The 21391-nt window shown below is 45.9% G+C and overlaps 1 protein-coding gene across 4 annotated transcripts in view; it reads left to right on the top strand.

The window, feature by feature from the left end:
- UBE3B (ubiquitin protein ligase E3B) overlaps nt 1-21391 on the top strand; it is a 55015-nt gene that overhangs the window by 8907 nt on the left and 24717 nt on the right. For all 4 annotated transcript variants that reach the window (XM_019649111.1, XM_019649110.1, XM_019649109.1 and 1 more), the window contains exons 7-17: nt 918-1014; nt 2242-2327; nt 3239-3321; nt 8532-8637; nt 8932-9052; nt 10083-10260; nt 11979-12142; nt 13271-13438; nt 18176-18347; nt 20010-20128; nt 20773-20887. In XM_019649111.1, coding sequence (XP_019504656.1) covers nt 918-1014; nt 2242-2327; nt 3239-3321; nt 8532-8637; nt 8932-9052; nt 10083-10260; nt 11979-12142; nt 13271-13438; nt 18176-18347; nt 20010-20128; nt 20773-20887 — 1409 coding nt within the window. The remainder of the gene's footprint in view (nt 1-917; nt 1015-2241; nt 2328-3238; nt 3322-8531; nt 8638-8931; nt 9053-10082; nt 10261-11978; nt 12143-13270; nt 13439-18175; nt 18348-20009; nt 20129-20772; nt 20888-21391) is intronic.

Below are 21391 nucleotides of genomic sequence, written 5' to 3'. Positions count from 1 at the left end.
CCTCTTGTATCTGCTTTCTGTATCTGCATTCCGCAGCAGATTGCTCTTTGAGAAGAGGTTCTTCTACTTAGAAAAAATAGTATGTTTAAGTTGATACGAAGAAATACACATTAAAAGAACACTGGATCTGGAGCCTGGAAGATAAGAATTTAGCCCTGATTCTGCTGCCAATTTCCCATGTGGCCTCGAACAAGTCACTCCCCCTCTCTTATCCTCTGTGGGCTTAGGGGTTTGAACTAGGTGGTCTCCAGGGTCCCTTCCAGGTGTACATGCCATAAGGCCTCTGAGCCTACAGAGGGGTCAGGCCCTTTCCCCAACCTGCTCTTGTGAGACAGTGAATTATAGTCATGATTATAACAATAGCCAATATTTCATAGAGTTATCTTTGTGCCAGACTCTGTTCTTAATGCTTTATGTACATGAATCCGCTTATTCCTCACAATAACCCTATGAAGAAAACAGGGTTACTGTCCATAGTCAACAGATGAGGAAACTTAGGCACAGAGGTTAAGAAATGTGCCCAAGATCATACAGCTAGTAAGTGGTTAAAGGCAGAAGCCTGAGCCCAGAGCCCCTGTTACGCTCAACTGGGGCTCCGGTGTATGTCCATACAGACTTATTCATAGATGCAGATAAAACCAGCAAGCCAGTGCTGGCCGCCTTGTTCTCCAGGGATTCTCAAGTCTCCATTCGCAGTATTTCAGATGCGATGGTCAGTCACTAGTGTGTCAAAATCTCTGTCATGTAACTCCTACAGTGGAGTCATTCCTCACGAGAAAAAGAACAGAGACTTGCTTATAACCCTGACTCATGTATTTGAGCCCAGGTGGACGCCAGCAAAGTTATAAAGTAGTTGCTTCAGTGTCTGGGACTCTAGAGGGTGTGTGTCTTACTCTTACCGTCTTCATTGTTTCCAGCCTGAAATCTTACAGGACTCCAAACTCGTCACACTGTACCTCACAATGCTTGTCACCTTCACAGACACTTCAATGTGGAAAATTCTCCGGGGAAAAGGTGTGTGGGACTTGCTTCAAAGTCTTTCCTAAGTAGCAGAGCTTGGGGATCTTTTCACCTTTTGAAGATGCATTTTTGTTGCCACGGGCCTCCGGGAAGGCCCTGAGACCACACAAATGAAGGTGCCCTTGGCGCTGCCCATCAGATGGCACTGTAGCGTCCAGAATATGTTCAGTATTCTGTGTTGTACTCTCTCCCGTCTTAGAATTTATGTCTCAAGTCATGGTTCCTCTGATCTCATTGTTTGTAACTCCCGCAGCCTCTCAGCCTGCAAGTGATAACATTTGCTTATTAAGCCTTGTCATTTCATTTGGCAAATCATTTGGCAGAAAAGAATTCTATTTTGGCCATAAAATTTGTATTGTAGTGCTGCCCCCTTCCCGGACTATTGTACTTAGCCTTATGCTTACCATACATTTACTTCATCCATCCATTCAACAAACAGCCTACTACGTGCCAGATACGTGCAGGCACTGGGGGTACAGAAAAGGTCAGGGCTTGATGTGCTGAACTACTGTTAACATGCCTGCCCTTCCTCACAGAACTCAGTCTAGTGGGGGAGACAGACATTAAAGAGAAGTCGCCAGCATAGTGTGGGAAGCGGTGCTCGGAAGGGAGAGAATAAGAGAAATGAGAGTGTTCAGTGGGGTGGGGACGACCTTGCTCTGTCTGGGGCTCAGGCCTTCCTGAAGAAGTGATGCCTGAGCTCAGCTGGAGGTAGGGTTGGAGTTCACAGAGTGACGAGGAGGGACAAAACTTTGAAAGCAGAGGAAACTGCATGTGCAGAAGGCTGCAGGACAGGAAGGAGGTTTGAAGACCTTACCCTGGGCTCTGGGGAGGACTTAAAACCTGTGAGTTCTGAGCCCTGCCAGGGAGCTTGTATCCCGGTGGGGAGGGGAGGCAGCCACAGAAACCAGAAAGCGCCAGGCCCTCGGAGGGTGTTAGAAAAGGTACCCTAGGAGCTCAGAGGCCGGGGACGTTCCTGCTGGCCAGGGAATGATAGGGCCCATCACCTGAGAGGTGACACTTGAGCCGGGCCTTCCAGGAGAGATAGAATTCTGGATAGGCAGCACCGCCCGGCACTGTGCTACCAGACCTGAGGAGAGCAGGAAGGCAAGCCAGAGAATATCTCGTTTCAAGGCCCCGGGGCATGATTTTCTGTCCCACCTCAACAGTTCCCATTATGGCCAGAGAGCTTGTTTTTCTCAGACTTTTTCTTCATTTTAGGTGAGAATCTTCGACCGGCCATGAACCACATTTGCGCAAATATAATGGGACATCTCAACCAGCATGGGTTTTATTCTGTGCTACAGGTCTGTGACCCCTGTCCCCTCATCCGTGCCCTCACTTCTCCACATCTGAACTCGGGTTTTCATGTGTGGTGTTGGACTACTGTGTGCCCTCCTCATAGAAACTCTTCCTTTGCAGGAAGAGTTTACTGCTTAGTGTCCCTTCTCCCTCCCCCTGCCTCGGGGCACTTGCGGTTTGTGTCAGGGAAGGACAGTGGCACTGGGATCCCTTTAACGAGCTGTATTTTTGGCGACAGGTGTAATCCAGTCTGTTGAAATGTAAACTCGGGAAGGAAGCCTCGGGGCGTGTTTCCTCAGGCTCCTTCTTGGTTGGTGTCTGGAATGATCTTTCTAGCTCTGTGTCCTCAAACTGCCTTCTGCCCACAGTGCGCCCTTTGTGCCAGTTCACACGTCCACGGAGTGGTCAGGAGCTGTTTCAAAGTACTTTGGAATTCTTGAATTTGAGAAGTTACATTGATTTAGCCCTCTTTTCTGCCTGGCACTGAGACAGGGTCTTTCCTGACGTGGCTTTATTTTCTCCACACGACAACCCTATGAGGTGGTGTGACAGCCAAAGGCGCCGTTATCAACAGCTCTTCATGGCGAGGAAGCTTCTACCCAAAACCATAGCTCGGAACTGCTTTTAAAATAATAGGCTGTCTCAAAATTCGAAGTCTGGTATTTTTATCAGCTGCTCATTGTTTTAAAACGGTTTATTATTTTAAAAAATTAAACATACCATTTAAAGTAGAGAGAAAGTAAGTGGTAAAGTGAACCGCCGGACCCATTACTTTTCTCTCCTGTCATTATATAAAAACATTCCAATACAGTTTTTTATCTGAAGCACTCCTTTCACTGTCATGCTTCTTTTTTTTAACGTACCAATGAATACAAAGTTGGCATTGTTCCCTGACCAGTTAAAATGTTCTTTTCAGATCCTGCTAACCCGTGGCCTGGCGAGACCCCGGCCGTGTCTGTCCAAAGGCACTCTAACTGCAGCCTTTTCTCTGGCGTTGCGGTGAGTAGTGGAGGGGCCGGCACGCTGCTAAAGGCTTCCTCCTCTTGCTTGTCTTTTCTCTTGTTACCCGTGTTAGGTGTAGGTTTGCCCACTTGGTCAGAATTTACAGCAAGTGGTGTGCCGGGGAGAGGGACACATCTGTGACTGTTCCTTGTTGCGTCTTCCATCTGTACCCCTGGGTATTTTTGCCTCATGATTTGAGGGAAGCTATTCAAAACGATTTGCTTTCAGTCAGCCAAGGGCCAAGATCAAAGCCTTTCTCCTTTTGAGCTTTTAGTTGATAAAATAAAGGGAACCTAAGAGCTGGCAGAGGGCCAGCAAAGGGCAGGGCACAAGGATAGACTAGTGTTATGAACATGGGTGTAAAATGTTAGAATTTGGAGGACCATCAAAGAAGTGGTATCTGCCATCAGTAAGAGATGTACATAAGAAGCTAAATATTTCCTGAGAGAAATTATACCTGCAATTCTGAAAACCACCAAGTATAAGCAGCCACGCTTGTGAATGGGTTCGGAACATTCTTCAGCTGTTGAGAAGAACCCTGACTTGGGGAGATGTTAATAAGAGAATGTGATAAGCCTTAATCCCCAAGATGATGGTAACGGGAAAGAAGCAAGGTCGCGGTCAGACAGCTTGGGAAAGCTCCCCGTCTCCTCCCCTCCCCGCTAAGCCACAGTGCACCTCACTGCGGAAAGCTCTGGCAAGTCCCGCAGTAGCAAGACCCTGGGGTTCTGTGTATCCCACTGTGGGTTCGGACACATGTGAACATGGAATACCCTCATCCAGTGTTTACATGGTGGAGCAAGTCTATTCACATCCCATGGAATTGTTTTCTGTGGAACACCAGTTTGGAAAATGATGGTCCAGAGCATGGATGAGCAAACGTTTTCTGTAAAGGGCCAGCTAGCGAATATTTTCAGTTCTGCGAGCCCCCCAGCTTCTGTCACAGCTACTCTGCCATCAGAGCGCAAAGCCGCCGTAGACAATGCACAAATGAGTCTGGCTGTGTTGCAATAAAACTTTATTTATAAAAATAGGCAGTGGGCAGAATTTGGCCTGTGGGCCAGCTGGCCAGCCCCTGGTCTTGACTGTTCTTTCGAGTAACCACTGGCCACATGGGGCTATTTAAATAGAAACGTGTTAAAATTAAATAAAACTAAGAATTCAGTTCCTTGGTTGCATTAGCCGCACTGCAAGTGCTCAGGGGCCACATGTGACTAATGACAACCATGTTGGATTGAAAATATGGAACGTTTTTATCATCACAGAAAGTTCCATTAGACAAGGCTGGTTTAGAGGAGCACCGTCCAATAGAAATATAATGAGAACCACATGAAAAAAGTCAAAAGAAAGGGAAAATTAAGTTTAATATATTTTATTTATACCAATGTATTCAAGATATGTATCATGTTTACATGTAATCAATTCAGTAATCTATTTTAATTAAAATTAAATAATTTATTAATTTTACTTTTGATACCAAGTCTTCAAGAACTGGTATGTATTTTTACACTTACAGCATATCTGAATTTGGACTAGCCACATTTTAAGTGCTCAGCAGCCACACGTGGCCAGGGGCTACTGTGTTGTACAGCGAACCTCTAAAGGATAGACCCTCATAACAGGGAAACGGTTATGCTATAATTAATTATAGAAACAGAACAAGCATACCTTTGTTTCACACTTAGAGAGAAATGACATAGAGGTGTATTTAATGAGTCGTAACATCCGGGTACAAATGGGTTTCTCTAGTAACAGGTTTATTGCATCTCCCTTTCCTGAGTCTCCTGGGGCAGCTCATTCCAGCAGCATCGCCCGCTCTTCTGTCAGAACCAAGGAAGGGACCACACGCAGATGTCCGAGCTCTGGGGCACAGGGGCAGCTCTGCCTCCTCCTTCATCTCCTGAGAACGGAGATCTTTTTTTCCATTCCAGTACCCCTCCCCTGCCCCGATGTTGTAATTCAGTGTGATTTCACCAAGAGGGTCACATCTGATCATTTCTACCACATTGTCGTCTCCTTTAAGTATATAACAGCATCCATTGTTTTAGGTTTTTTTGGTCTATATGTTAGAATCCATTGACTCACTTGTTAAGGCCAGGCTGTTCTAAAGCCTTTTTCTTAAACAATGCCCCTTTCCCCGCCTCTGAATATTTGTATGTAATTGAACATGACCAGGACCTTTTAAAACAAGATAGTCAGTGGCTTTGACACACAGGGATATACTACTAAAAGTGTATGAAATCACAAGTGATACTTTTAGACATGATCACCAATTCCTATAATACAAATAGCTAACATTCATGGGCCACACATCGTTCTAAGACTTATAGACGTAGTAACTGACTCCTCACCATATTCTCTTATCTCTCCATTTTATAGCTGAGGAAGCTGAAGCCCAGAGAGGTTAAGCCACTTGCCCTTGGTCACACAGCAGGGAATGGCAGGGCCAGGAATTAAACCCTGAGGCCTTCTGACTCTAGAGCCCACACTCGCTACTCCTCATTCTTTATATTTGCTTCACATATTGGACACCTTTTTGTTTTCTAAGAACATTATATGTTTCTTAAATTAATGGCACATGGGAACTTTCCCACACTTGCCCTGTTCCTTTTATTATCTGGGCCCCTTGTTGGCCCAGGTCCATGCACCTGCCAGCCCCAGTTTTCGTTTTTCCCTTTGTGCCTGTCAGCTCTCTAGTTGCAGGATGAGCTCTCTGTTGGCAGAGACTATACATTAAACCTTTCTTTTACATCTGTCCCCCTGCTGTGTCTGACAGAATGGATGTGTGCCCTGTTAAATCTACAAATAGCAATACGTTTGTAGAATTTGTCACCCGAGGAGGCTTCAGTGCCACCACTACATGTAGGCTAAAGAAAGGTTTTGATGATCTCATGCTGGGAAAATAGATAATAGGAAATTGAGGGAAACAGTATTTGGTGTGTATTTGTGATCTTTTAAGACTGGCCTGTGAGGCAACCCTGCATCCTTATGGCATCCTCCAGTAGCCCATTCCAATCGGCCAAGCTGTGTTATTTGGGGGTATGGCTCGGGGTGGAATCCTTGGGTTTCTGTGAGAGCCCCCACAGAAGCCCTTGTGATGATGCAGTCATCTTCTTGGAAATGAGAAGTGATGAGTTAGACTTTCAGTGACGTTCTGTTGTGGCGTGCTCGTCCTCTGGCTAGAGAATTGTATGCTCCTGATTTAAACCTCTTCCCTACATGCAGAAAATAATTGGATTCTGATTTAGAGAATTCCCTTTCATCCAACTCAGCTCAGGGAGTTTAGCCTGATCGGCCAGCCTCCTCTCTAGACACGTGGTTGATGGAGGTCCTGATATTTTGAGCATGTCAGCCTTATAAAATTTTCTTGCCCCAGGAATGGTACCCTTGGAAATAAAAGTTTATAATATAAATTCTGATCGTCTAAATACCAGTAACATATCTGCTCATTGCTATTAGAGCATATTAGCTGGAAGAGATGACTTTCCTCCTGTAAGTTGTTCCATCTTTTTTTCCCTGTGTCACCTGTGTTTTCTCCGGCGTTTTCCTCTAAGAGTTTTATAGTTTTAGTTATGAAACTAGCATTTAGGTCTGTGATTGATTTTGAGTTAATTTTTCACATGATGTAAGGTAGGGGTCATTATCTTATTTAATTAGTGTTTATTTCTTTTTCTGATATGGAAGTAATACAGGTTTATTGTACAAAACCTGGAAGAAACAGAAAAGTATAAGGCAGAAAAAGGTTTCTCATGATTCTACAACCCAGAAATAACATTAACAATTTTTAATCTGTCGTCTTCTTTTTAAAATTTATACACATTTATGTGTTTATATATACATATTTAAACACTAATATTACAATACAGTTGACACTTGAACAACATGGATTTGAACTACATGGGTCCACTTATACCCAGATTTTTTTCAATAAATACACAGTTGGCCCTCCGTATCCACGAATTTTGTATCTGGATTCAAACAACTGCAGATCCAAAACAGAACATGTTTTTCATCTGCGTTTGGAAATCCACAAATGTATTTGTTCTATGTATACATTGTCCTACACAATTTTATGCAATGGGCTTTAGCATCCATGGATTTTGGTGTCTGCTGTGGATGTGGTGGTCCTGGAACCAATCCTCATGGTTTACAGGGGATGACTGTAGTTAAGTTTTGGGGAGTCAAAAGTTATACACAGATTTTCTCTGGAAATAACAGTGAGATGATTATATTATGTCCATACTGCTGCTCTATTGACTTCTTAGAAACTTCACCAGGATAGATTTACTTTGAACATTGATAGCTGCAGCAAAACTTAATGCAACATGATTATTCAAAGTACATAAAGACTGAAAAAGAAACATTTTAGAGCAAGAAGATGTGTTTTGTCTTTGTTTTTTATGTGTCTTTATTTTGTTGAAAAGCTGATTAATTTGAGATAGAAGGGCCTTTTGTTTTTATCCTTTTGATAGTTCATAGAAAACCGAACCAGAGTTTTCTTGTGTTTGTTTGGACTACTGTAAACCATATCGATTTCATTGGTATCTGCTGCCTGCGTACTTTGTTATTGTATTCAACTTTCCTGGCAACTATCGCCCAGTTACCTTTTCTTATGACAAAGTTGTTTGGATTTTGAAAGTGACTTACCATATAGCTGGAGATTGTGTATTTTGTAATGAAAAATAAAAACATTAAATTTTAAATCAAAAAAAGTTATACGTAGATTTTCAACTACAGTGGTGGGGGTTCGGTGTCCCAACCCCTACATTGCTTAAGGGTCCACTGTATATATATTTAAAACAAATTTCTTAATTGAAGTATAAGTTATTGGTGAGTTATCATATAGTAAACACACCACCCCATTTGAGAAACAGAACAACAGTACCGGCATTTGCCCCCTTCTGATCCCTCCCCTCTGTCTCCTGTCCCGTGTGTATAGTTTCTAGTCTGCCTTTTCTTTCTTTCTTTCTTTAAGTTTATTATACTCGAGCGTTCTCGCCTATCAGTAAAACTGGAAAACAGATTTTTCATAGCTACTGTCATTGACTCATCCATTCCCCTAGTGGATGTCTCCACTTTCTATCTTTAATTTTTCTAGAAGTCCTGTGAAGCATAATTTCTGGGGATTTGGGGGTGTTGGAAGAGTGGCTCTTTTGCTCCAGGTTCACATGCAAACCCGTCTGATGAGGTGATCTGTCTGTGTCTAGCCCCGTGGTTACTGCCCAGTTTTCCGACAATCTGATTCGGCCATTCCTCATCCACATCATGTCTGTGCCGGCTCTTGTGACTCATCTCAGCACAATGACCCCTGAGGTAAGTCGAGTTCCCCCCAATTCCATTTTTACCCTTCTTGTTAGAAATTGGAAAGTAAAATCTTTTGTCTGTTAATCTCCACCTCTTCTGATTTTTTTTTCTAAATCAGTAGTCACAGTAGACACCCTTTGGTTAGCTGCTCAAAGAAACAGATTTTCATCTTTGTTCATTTTCTTCTTGGCAGTAAATAGCATGTTTGGCTACGAGGGGGCAATCTGCAGGTGTCCAAGTTCATGGTCTAATAGGAAATGCTTCCGGTTGGCTTCCGCTTTAACTGTTTGCAATTGTTTGCAGCGCCTCACTGTTTTAGAATCTCATGACATGCTTCGTAAATTCATCACATTTTTAAGAGATAAAGATCGATGCCGTGACGTGTGTGAAAGTTTAGAAGGATGCCATACACTTTGTCTAATGGGTGAGTATCAATGGCTGGAATTCGATTGTGTTCTGGGCATCAGGAAAAGCCCTAGGGTTTTGCTTTTCACCATTCTGGAGATCAGGAGCTGTTTTTAGTAACAGTTCGAAATGCTTACAATAAAAGACATGTCATTAGATAGACAGTTAAAACAGACGTGTAAAATGGAAAACCACATAGAAAATATATCAACCTGGCAAACTAGATGAGTGTCTGTTAAATGTTAAATTTCAGCCCTTAGCTTCTTGGCAGCCAAGGGAAAGTGGAAACGTGATGAGTTTCCTGGATAATTCTCATCTCGAAAGGAGGGAGGGTGCATTGGGGTGGGGCTTAGATCAGGGTAGGGCCAGCATCTGTTTTACTACGTTTTCATTGTCGATGAAAGGGTTTGTGGATAGCATTTGAAAACAGCAGAGGTACATAATTCTTATCGCCTGATTATTCTATTTTACATAGAAAAAGGGTCTTGGGGCTAAATTTTTAGGGAGTTTATGGGAAGAGTCCTTGTTACATAAGACACATTAAATAACTGGTGAACATTGAGTACAGTGATTTCCCAGGACCTTCAGATGTTCTTCAAAAGGTCCTTTCTTATGTCGACCCTTAACTTCAAAATCTTAGCGTAAGATCGCTTCTCGGCCTTTTGGCTAAGATCAAGTGTAAAATCTTAGCGTAAGAGTAAAGCATAACACTCGCTAAATATCACATACCTCTGTGTGCCAGACATTTTACATGTTGCTTCTCACAGTCCACATCAAGAGCAGGGAACAATATTCCAGCCTTACAAATAAGGGGACAGATTCGAAAGGTGGATGAGGTTCGTTTCACACAGCTGGTCCGTGGCAGAGCCAGGCCTGAAGCCAGGTCGGCCTAGTGCCGCACTGCAGCCCCAGCACGGACAGGTGCTCCTAGCGTGGAATCTCTTCCTGCACATAGACGTGGCTGCCTGAGCGCCAGGCGGAGAGCAGGGCAGGGAGGTGATGACGCGCGTCTGTGTGGGCCCAGCTCACTCAGCCTTCTCGCTTTGTAGGCAACCTGCTGCACCTGGGCTCCCTCAGCCCCCGAGTGTTAGAGGAGGAGACGGATGGGTTTGTGGGCCTGCTCACCCAGATGCTGTGCTACTGTCAGAAGTATGTGTCGCAGAAGAAATCTAACCTGACGCACTGGCACCCTGTGCTTGGCTGGTTCTCCCAATCCGTGGACTATGGGTGAGTCCTGGGCAAATCACGGCGTTTCCTGCCTCCTCCTGCCTCCCCCACCACCTCTCCCTTCTTCCTTCTTTCTTTCTACCAGCTTACGTTGTTTTCTTTCTTATTGCAAAAGTAAAATATATTCAATGTGTGAAACATCGATAAGACCAAAAGGGAATAAAACCCATCCCGTAACACTGTTACCCAAAGACAGCTTTGTGTGCACATCCATTCAGTCTTATTCATACCTTTCTTTTTTCTCACAAAAATGAGAGCATATTATTATTATTATTTTTTTTTTTTAGCTGAGCCATCCTGCCACCTGTTGGCAGCTCAGCGGCAGCTCAGCCTGGGCCGGGACTCGAACCGCTGTTGCTCAGAGCTCAACCTTGTGAGCGAGCTCTTAACCAACTGAGCCACTCGGCCGGCCCAGAGAGCATATTATTTTGTGTTTCGTTCTTTTCACTTAGTAAATTATGAACCTTATCTATCGATACTATCTTTTCTCTTCAGTATTACTTTTATTGGTTGCCTGGACTGCCATATTTTGGAGATAATAAAATGTGATTCTAAGGGACTAGAAGTCACCCCAGATCCTTTTCAAGAGGTGGGATATAAACTTAAAATTTTTAAATTAAGAACTCAAAAATATTAAAAAAAACAAAAACAAAAAAACACTGGTCTGGAATACAGACATTAAGTAAAGTGGCATGACAAATTTAAAAACGTACCCTGGGCTGAGATGATGCGCATCTCTGGAGCTAAGGCAGCTGTGACGCCCCGCTCTTTTTCTGTTCCGATATCTGCCTGAGGCCTCGGTCCCTGGCAGGTCCCCTTGAGGCAGAAAAGTGAGAGCCAGGGAAGGAAATCCCGAATTTTCTCCCTTTTCCTTGTACCTGAGTGACATCCAGTTAAAAAGACAGGTTGCCAGCTGATGACCTGCCCCAGCCTGAGGAGGATGAAGTGTTGGGGAGTCGGGAGGGATGTCATGGGAGGAGGATGGGGCAGAATAGCATGGTGTGCGGCCTGGTCTCATCGCCACTCCTCTGCCTGGAGGGACCTTGTACAGGTCGCTTCACCTTGCTTTCCTCGTCTGAAATACGGAGATAGTTTTCACAGTTCCTCTGATCGGGGGTGTCTCAAAGGATTGAATGCGAGCCCGTCGCAGGCCTGGCCCGCGTTGAGTGGGTGGTGGCTCTTAGCACTGTGAAGCTGGAAGACAGTGGGAGCCATCAGAGGCCTCGAGCGGCGAGGTGATGAAGGTGGGTTTCAGGGTGTGAGTCTTATGCTGGGGGCGTGGCGTGGAGTGGAGGAAGGAGCACTTGAAGGCAAGAGACTCAGGAGGCTGGTGAGTTAGCGAGATTTATGGGCCAGGCCTGCAGGCTGGCTGTGAAGAGGAGGGCAACACAGCGCGCATGAGATGGCGCTTGTCAACTGAGTGGAAAACAGGATGGAATTAGGATGAAGAGCAGATAGACTGACATGTCACCTCCCGGGGACGCAGGAAGAGCAGTGATGCTGCGGATAGCATAGGATGTCTGGGTGGAGCGACAGGAAAAATAAAGAGGTCGATGCCTTACACGGCCAGGCCTCAGCAGCAATTCGTGGGTCCTTATTATTGTTGTTGTTGTTGTTATTTACCATGCTGAGTGGAAGGCCCCTGAGGGGGCCAAATGGACTTTCCCTGGCCGGCCGTCAGGTGGACCTGACATGCCCGGTCTCCTGCTCTCTCCTAGTCTGAACGAGTCAATGCCCTTGATCACCAAACAGCTGCAGTTCCTGTGGGGGGTGCCTCTGATCCGGATCTTCTTCAGCGACATCCTGAGCAAGAAGCTGCTGGAGAACCAGGAGCCGGCCCACGTGCACCCGGCCTCCCCACAGAACGTGCTTCCCGTGAAGAGTGAGTGGCCGGAGCAGGCCCGGCCTGTGGCTCTGCTGCTGAGCTGGAGCGCCGCTCCTCCTCGTTCCGGGGTGCCTGCCCGCCTCTCTTCGTGAGATGCTCTAACTTCTCCCACAAAGATTTTGAGTCCGCTTGGATCAAGTTGACATTTAGCAAAACAGTGGCAGAAAATCCTTAGGAATAGAAAACAAGGACCTGGGGCAAAAAGTACACTAGAGGAACAAAATCAAGGTCGTGTATAGATGGCCGCTGCTGCGATCATCTCTGAACTTCCATTTGGCTCTGAGTTTCTAGTAACCAAAATTAGAAGGGATTTGGGACCCTTTCTTATTTTTCATAAACAGGAAGAAGACCTGTTTCTTAGAGGAAGTAGGACTTCTCTGACTCGCAATCATAAAAGAAACCTCCCATGTGGGGCTTCTGATAATGGGGACACTGGCTCACTGACCAGGCTGGCACCTTAGCAGTGTCCCCATTGGAAAGTTTTCTTGTCGCCCGCTCTGATGAAAGTTGAGGAAGTACCGCTAACACATAATTCAGTGGGGTTACCTGTCCGTGGCCGATTTCTAGGTTCAGGGCGGCTTTTCCTCTGTCACCCAGTGTGCCGCAAAGCTCCGTCTTACAGCTGTCAGTGAGCATGGGCTCAGCGAAGGGCACTTCGGCAGGACATAAATGGAAAGGCTTGAAACAAAAGTAGAGTACAACCCCAAGCCAAATATCAGTACTTGAGGTTGATGCCTCTACTTCCATCTAAAAGCACAGAAAGTTGGGAATCAACCAAGTCCTCCACCTTTGCCCCTTTGCCCCAAAACGGTCCTCGGAGTTTTTACCTCTGTGGGTTCTGAAGTTAAGTGTACAGTAAAAGGATCCCGTGTAAGAATCGGATATGCCTGGCTCATTCTGAGAAATTTCCTGATACTCGGAAGACGCCTTTGTGTTTCACCTACAAACCCATTGTTAATGTGTTTCCAATGTACCCCAATGAGCTGACTTGACGCAAGCAGCAGCCCCGCTGCCTGGCCCTGGCTGTAAGTTAGGAGCTTTATGGAAATGCTCTCTCCGCTTTCTAGGGTGGACCTTGGCAGATGGCTGAACTCCTGCTCACACGCCCCTCTCTCCCCATGCCAGATCTCCTCAAGCGTGCGTTTCAGAAGTCGGCGTCGGTGCGGAACATCCTCAAGCCTGTCGGGGGTAAACGTGTTGACTCAGCGGAGGTCCAGAAGGTTTGCAACATCTGTGTCCTGTACCAGACCTCGCTGACGACCCTGACCCAGATCCGGCTGCAGATACTCACAGGTTCGGAGGCCTGAGGCGGCGTCTTTTGTCTCTCACATGTGGCAGACAGTTTTTCTTAGGAAACGTCGATTTTCTTCTGGCTTCCTTGCCTCGGAAAATAGGTTTTAAAGAGAGGGTATTTTTGAGCCATTCTTTGAGGTCGATAACACCTCAGTTAAACAGCTCAAGCTAACCTCAGTGCTAGCACTTCCCCTTCGTTCCTGTGACCTGGCTCGTGTTTTCATTATGAAGTACAGCTTGCTCTTAAAAAGTTACTGGGTTGTTTTGTTTTTTTCTGAATAGAAAACTGGAAAACACAAGGAAGCAGAACAAAGAAAGCCTCAACCGCTCTTAGTCCCACAGCCCACACACGACTGCCTGCCCCTGAGTGTGCCACGCGTACATGTTTAGATTGACATACATAGTTTTATCCTTCCCTTTCCATTGTCACTTTATAAGCATTTTATCAGGTCAGAAGTCCTCCAGAAACCTCATTTTTAGCAGCGGCATAATATGTCATTGCATGGGTACGCCCAACATTCTCCTTTTTAGCTGAGCAAGGAAGGCAGTCCCCTCTGAGCAGAGAACTGGGCTTCGGGGCCTGTTAAGCTGCAGAGCAGGAGTTGTTAGTATGAATTGGTATTAGGAGGATAAGAAGCCTGCAGTCCGTGCAGCTGTTTACCACACGGAGGAGTGAGAGCTTCTCTGCTGCATTTTATATTATTTTAAATCATAAATTGCTGCTGCTGCTCTCCTTCACACTTATTGCTTAATCTTCACATATTTACAGAGCACCTGTGTGTGCCAGGCACCGAGGGTACAGAGGTGAATAAGACAGCCAAGGCCTGTGTTCCCAAGGGGATCATATTCTAATAGTGGGGAGACCAATAATAAGCAAGGGGGAAAATATTTGATGTAATAATGGGCACTATAACAGTAAAAATAACAATGGACAAGGTCGGCTTGGATGAGAGCAGGGCTTCTGAGCCTCAGCACTATTGACATTTTGGGCCAGATCATTCTGGAAGGCGTCCTGTCCATTGTAGGATGTTCAGTAGCCCCTGGCCCCTACTTATAGATGCCGGTGGCGCCTCTTTCTCCTCAGTTGTAACAGCCATACATGTCTCCAAACATTGCCAAATGCCCTGGGGGACAAAATCATTCCTGGTTGAGAACAGGTGAACTGGTATAGTGATGGAAGCAGAAGGATTTATGATATATTTTAGAGGTAGGGCCTTACAGGTCTTACCAGTAGGTTGGATTTGGAGGAGCGAGGCCTAAAAGTTTCAAAGGTGATGCCAGATTTTTGGTCCAATCAATTGTGTGGGTGGTGGTGCCATTTGCTGAGCTGCGGATGACCCGCTGGGGGCAGGGCTTGTGGGGCATCGAGAATTCGGCTGTGATGAGTGTAAGGTGCTTGCTGGACCTGCAGCAGAGATGCCAGGCGGGCACATGAGTATAACCTGTGGGGCATGGGCAAGGGGCGTGGTGTGTAAAGCTGTGGCCTAGAGCAGGTTCCCTAAGGAGCGTGCCGAGGGAGAAGAGAAAGGGCCCATACCAAGCCTGAGCACCCCAGCATCCAATGTGAGGGTTTGGAAAGCATATTGAATGAGATGATTCGGCCTGTGTTCAACTTTTTAAGGTGACCACAAATGTAAGCATCCCCCATTGTCCCAGTGAAAGAATCCAAAAAGAAGGTTTTTGGGGCCGGCCGAGTGGCACGATGGTTAAGAACTGCCTTGGGACACCAGAGGGCCCTGGTTCGGATCCCACATATGAGGGCCGGTGACACTGCCCTCCACAGCTAAGATGCTGAACAACAGCTCAACCTGGACCTGGGCTGCCTTGAGTCACCAGGACAGCGTAGGCTGCAGCCCCTGGTGCAGTGGGTTGCCATGGGCTACCGTGTGTAGCCAGCAGCCAGCGTGAGCGGCCAGCAGCCGCAGTGAGCGGCCGTCCAGAAGCCGGCGACTGATCTGCCTCACCCGGGAAGAGCGCAATGATGGTGCCAACTTGGGCCAGTGAAGCAACGTCCTCCACAACTAGACTGACGAACAAAAGGACAGCAAGTTGTCTGTTCCCCTTTCCCCAATTCCCCACCGCTGTTCCCATCCCCCCAATTCCCCAATAAAAATCTTTAAAAAAAAAAGGTTTTGGCCAACTTGAAAGTGTATACTTTCAAGAAGATAAACTCCTCTTAATTAAAGCGTATGTATCGTATCCAATTTATTTAACTATGAATGCCTGAGATTTCCGAAAATATACTCATTTTTAAAATACTGATGTTCTTTTCTACTTTGAAAATTTACAAAGCGTCTTGTTTATGCTCCTCGTGTGTGCATGATGGTCCTGGAGCCCCATGTCACTCCTCGGACAGCTCTCCAGAGTGTGGCGTCTTCATTCCTATCTCAGCTGCTCTGGGGTCAGCCCTTACTGAATCGGGGTACGATGCCCTGGATGAGTGTTTCTGTCCACGCAGTGAGTGCCCATTCATAACACGAGGGCAGTTGCTTTTCATCTTTAGTCTCGTAGGAGTGTATTTGTGATCTCCACAATGGAACTACCTTTTCTTTCTTTTCTAACCCTTTTTTTTTTTTAAAGATTTTTATTGGGGAATTGGGGGGATGGGAACAGTGCTGGGGAATTGGGGGAAGGGGAACAGACAAGTTGCTGTCGTTTTGTTCTTCAGTCTAGTTGTGGAGGACGGTTGCTTCACTGGCCCAAGTTGGCACCATCATTACGTTCTTCCCGGGCGAGGCAGATCAGTCACCGACTTCTGGACGGCCGCTCACTGCGGCTGCTGGCCGCTCACTGCGGCTGCTGGATACACACGGTAGCCCATGGCAACCCACTGCAGCAGGGGCTGCAGCCTACGCCATCGCCGGCAACTCACGGCAGCCCGGCTCCAGGTTGAGCTGTTGTTCAGCATCTTAGCTGTGGAGGGCAGTGTCACTGGCCCTCGTATGTGGGATTCGAACTGGGGCCCTCTGGCGTCCCAAGCCAGCTCTTAACCATTGCGCCACTCGGCCGGCCATCTAACCCATTTTTAAATTGTGGGATTGCTGTATTTTATAACCACATCCTCCTACCCTTGAAAATGTGAGGTCAAACCTTGAGGGATCATAACTAAATGATGGTAAATGTTTCTTTGCCCCCTTCACGGTTCCATCAGTTCACCCTCTCAGCATCCTTAAGTAGCATTGGTTGAGTCTGTTATCCTACCCCCATCCCAGGCTAACACATTTACCCCAAACGGTTCTTTGTTCAAAATGAAGTAATTCTATAAAATAATTCTATAAAATGATAGGCACTAAAATATAAGGTGACTCTCCATTTTCTGAGGAATAATTTGAGGAACACGCTGTATTGTATGTTCAGTGACTCACGGAGCTTCAGAGCTAGGCTTTCTAAGTCAAGAGCTGTATTAATACACTTGAAATAAAACAGTGATGTAACCTGTGTGTCTTAGGCCTTGTAGCCATCAGGAAGCAGACTCAAAATGCCCTCTGCTTCGTACAGGGTTAAATTTTTGTGTAGCGCTTGAGAGCATCTTTACTACAGTCATTCATTGCTTTCCTTTTTTTTAAAAGACTTTATTGGGGAATTGTGAGAAGGGAACAGCGCTGGGGAATCGGGGAAGGGGAATAGACAAGTTGCTGTCCTTTTGTTCTTCAGTCTAGTTGTGGAGGACGTCGCTTCACTGGCCCATGTTGGTATTATCATTACACTCTTCCCGGGTGAGGCAGATCGGTCACCGGCCTCTGGATGGCTGCTCACAGCGGCTCTTGGCAGCTCACACCAGCTGCCGGCCACACACGGTAGCTTATGGCAGCCCACTGCAGCAGGGGCTGCAGCCTACACCTTCGCCGGCGACTCATGGCAGCCCAGCTCCAGGTCGAGCTGTTGTTCAGCATCTTAGCTGTAGAGGGCAGTGTCACTGGCTCTCTTGTGGGATCTGAACCGGGGTCCTGCTGCTCAGAGCTGGCGTCCCAAGCCAGCTCTTAACCAACACGCCACTTGGCCAGCCTGCTTTCTGATTTTTAACATAAATAGAATAATGGAAGTAGATGAGAGAACAGCTTTGCTAAATGTGGGTGAGCCCGCAGGATAAAGTTTAACGAACAGGATGACAAACTATGCCAGTGCCTACCCTCCCACCCCCACCCCACCCCCAGGCTGCATGTGGCCCACCACTTGCTTTTGCAAATAAAGTTTTATTGGAACATAGCCACACCCAATCATTTACATATTATCTATGGTTGCTTTTGTGATACAATGGTAGCATTGAGTAGTTGTGACAGACTGGCCCACAAAGCCTAAAAATGCTAATTCTCTGGCCCTTTCCAGAAAAAAATTGGCTGATCTCTGATTTAAAACATAAATGCTGAATCAGACAGACCTGAATTGTATTTTTGGCTCTGACACTTATCAGCTGTGTGATTTTGAGCTGGTTAACCTCTCTGGTCTTCAGTTTCCTCTTCCTAAGATGGTGCTAACATTGGGTTTCACAAGGTGGAAAGGAGAAAATGCATGCAAAGTACTTAGAATAGTATCTGGCACATAGTAAGCACCCATTAAATATTAGCTATTGTTATCATTGTTGTCCTCATGCTGATAATGATTTTCTTAGTAATTGTACCTTTCACACACATTTAATGTTTCCTAGTAGGTGTAAGTGTTTTGTTTTCCCAATGGATAGGGAAATATGGACCAGATGGAGCCCCCACCTGAAGCTTGGGTTTCTCTATCCTTTTCCAGGCCTCACTTACCTTGATGACCTGCTGCCCAAACTGTGGGCGTTTATCTGTGAGCTGGGGCCCCACGGAGGGTTAAAGCTCTTCCTGGAATGCCTCAACAATGACACTGAAGAATCTAAGCAGCTCTTGGCCATGCTGATGCTGTTCTGTGACTGTTCCCGGCACCTCATCACGTAGGTTGACTGCTGTGGGCCTGAATTCCTTTCCTAGAACGTGGAGAGACCAAACTACAATGTCAGGAAGCAATTGCTGATGTGATTACTGCTAATGTTTGGACCTGTGGGGCAGGGTCGTTAGAAGAATTAAGACAAGAAAACATTTACAAAGTGGGTGGCATAAAGTAGGGGTAGAGCAGTTGTTAGTTCCCATCCTTTCAGAGGAGCTGGGTCAGTCCCACTGAATGTGGGCTTTGGGGTCTTCTAGAGCTGGGTTCAAATCCCCTCAGCCATTTACTCACTGTGCTAGCTCATTTACTGGAAAATTCCAGAGCCTGGGAGCCAGGGTGCAAAACCTGGCTTGGTAACTTCCTGAGACACTGGGCAAGGAGGCAAGAAAGAGGCTCTGCCTCTCTGAGCCTGTTTCCTCATCTATCAGTGGGAATAACAGCAGTACCCACCTCCTAGAAAGGTGGTAAGGATTGGAGGAGATAGCCCATGGTAAATAAGGATTGGAGGAGATAATACACGCAAAGTGCCCAGCATAGCCCCGGGCACATTGGAAGACGTCAGTCTTTGCTGGCTATAGTTTTTATCATGGTTATGGACAAGTTGCTTAACATCTCTGAGCCTCAGTGTCCTCATTAGGAAAATAGAGATAACATTACCAATCTGATGGGAAGTAAAATGAGAAAAGGAATATTAAGTACTGAGTACAGTGCCTGTCACAATGAGAAATTAGCGAATGTTAGTCCCATGCAGTCCATTTGTCCTTGAAGCTGATGTGACTACTTGTGTATTTGGTATTCTTTTAATTCCACTGTTTCCTAAAAGGTCGGTGAAGAATTATAAGATAGAATGGACCTCAGACAGTTGTGTTTAGGCTAGAAGACATTGGCAGGAGGGGATCGGGGACATGTAGGAGGCAGCGTGGGTAAGAATCATGGCGGGAAGAGCTCAAGGAGCAGCTGGAAGAAAGAGCAGGGGTCTGGTGCAGACGCCCTGAATTGCTGGGTCAAGGGTGACCCGAGAGTGAGTCATATTCTAAGGTGAATGGAGCAGTTTCAGGAGATTTTCAGGTGCAGATGTATCTTAAATGGTTTATTTATTCGTATATTCTTCCAGACATTATTCATTCACTCATAAATATTCTCAAGTACCTACTAAGTGCCACTAATGACTGTTGTAGATGCAGACTAAGCTTCCAAGCTTTCCTCAGTAGACACAGACTGCCAGTCAAGGTTCCTTGATATTCAGGCATGATTTCAAGCATGAATTAAAGTGTCACAGATCCTTATGAATGAGAAAAATATAGAGTAGCGCTTATTGGTTTTCTTCTTTAATTGCATTTTTTTTAACTTTTTACTATGGACCATTTCAAATCAGTAGAAAGTAGAGAGAATATAGTATAATGAACCCTCACATGCCCATCACCAGCTTCAACTCATGGCCAGTTATCAACTAACGGCCAGCCTTGCTTCATCTGTACCCCCCACCTGCGCTCCTCTCATTATTTTGAAGCAAATCCTAGACAGTATATCATTTTATCTGTAACTTTTACGGTAAGTGTCTAAAAGATAGCGCTTATTTCTTAACCTTATTTTGTCTAGTAAGAGGTACAGATATCATCCTTTCCCTTTTCTCATTGGGAAGTTGTGAATAATTTTCTGTCTGATTTAGGATCCTTGATGACATTGAAGTTTATGAAGAACAGATTTCATTCAAACTGGAAGAGCTGGTCACCATCTCCTCTTTTCTGAATTCCTTCGTTTTTAAGATGATCTGGGATGGAATTGTAGGTAAGGTAAAGATGTCACCCATCGTTCGATTGATGCTACAGGCAGGGAGGCCAGAGTCTATCCCATCACCTGATTCTTAGCTTTAATGTCTGTCAGCATTGACTAAAGATGCACATTTCGTCACATACTTAGAAGTTTTATTTCTTCATTCTCTGTGACCTCTTACGGTAGGGGTGTGGTTAAAGAGATCTTGTTGTTCTGTGTTTTTCAAGATGTGCATGTATGTGTCAAGGGGTATTAACGATGATTACTTTTGCCGTGAATCTCCTTTTGACTCTTTGTGAGCTGATTTCCATGAAGATAAAACCTGTGCCAGGTCACACTTCAGGTTAGCGACCACCTCCTGTTTCCAGTTGTGAATTCAGTACGAAGTCCCTTAGATTCAAAAGGTCCTTGGATGACGTATTGGGGAGGAAGCGTGAGGGACTGTGTCTAAGGGGCACTCGTTTCCTACAGACACTTAGAACATACCCAGGGTGCCTTTCGGTTCTGTTGGTTCCATGTAAACTTCATAGTGTGGGACATGAAGACTTTGTTGGGACTGATGAAGACGGAAAGAGACAGGAGTCTGTCCTCCCAGCTGTTCTCCGGTTCTGGTTCTGAGCAGCTCCACAAGCGTGACTCTCCTGATGTTTGCCCCACAGAGAACGCCAAGGGTGAGACCCTGGAGCTGTTCCAGTCTGTCCACGGGTGGCTGATGGTGCTGTATGAGCGCGACTGCCGGCGGCGCTTTGCCCCTGAGGACCACTGGCTGCGAAAGTGAGCACGGGGGCGGGAAGGCACTTCATGGGCGCAGAGTCCCCTCCATCCCGCCGCCAGCAGCAGGGGTGCCCAAGTGCTCAGCCGACAGGAGTTTTCCCTCTTCTTCCTTCTGCCCTTTCATCTCCCTAAGGAGAGCCATTTTTCCATGAAGCCCCTGTCAGGACAGATCATCTAGCAGCCGCTCCTGTTAAGATAGGCTTACCCAGAAGATGATCAGCGCTCATGGCAAAAAAGCCAGGTCACATGGAGCAAATGTTTCTTGTCCAGACTGCGAAAAAAGTTCGCAGCTGAACTGAACAGGTTATGATAGATAAAGGGCAGGTTTTTTTTGTTTTTGTTTTTTTTTTAAAGATTTTTTATTGGGGAATTGGGGGGATGGGAACAGTGCTGGGGAGTTGGGGGAAGGGCAACAGACAAGTTGCTGTCGTTTTGTTCTTCAATCTAGTTGTGGAGGATGTTGCTTCACTGGCCCAAGTTGGCACCATCATTGCGCTCTTCTCT

The sequence above is a fragment of the Hipposideros armiger genome, unplaced genomic scaffold (assembly GCF_001890085.2).
Source record: "Hipposideros armiger isolate ML-2016 unplaced genomic scaffold, ASM189008v1 scaffold_129, whole genome shotgun sequence".
Lineage (NCBI taxonomy): Eukaryota > Metazoa > Chordata > Mammalia > Chiroptera > Hipposideridae > Hipposideros > Hipposideros armiger.
This window is presented reverse-complemented; position numbering and strand designations above follow the sequence as displayed.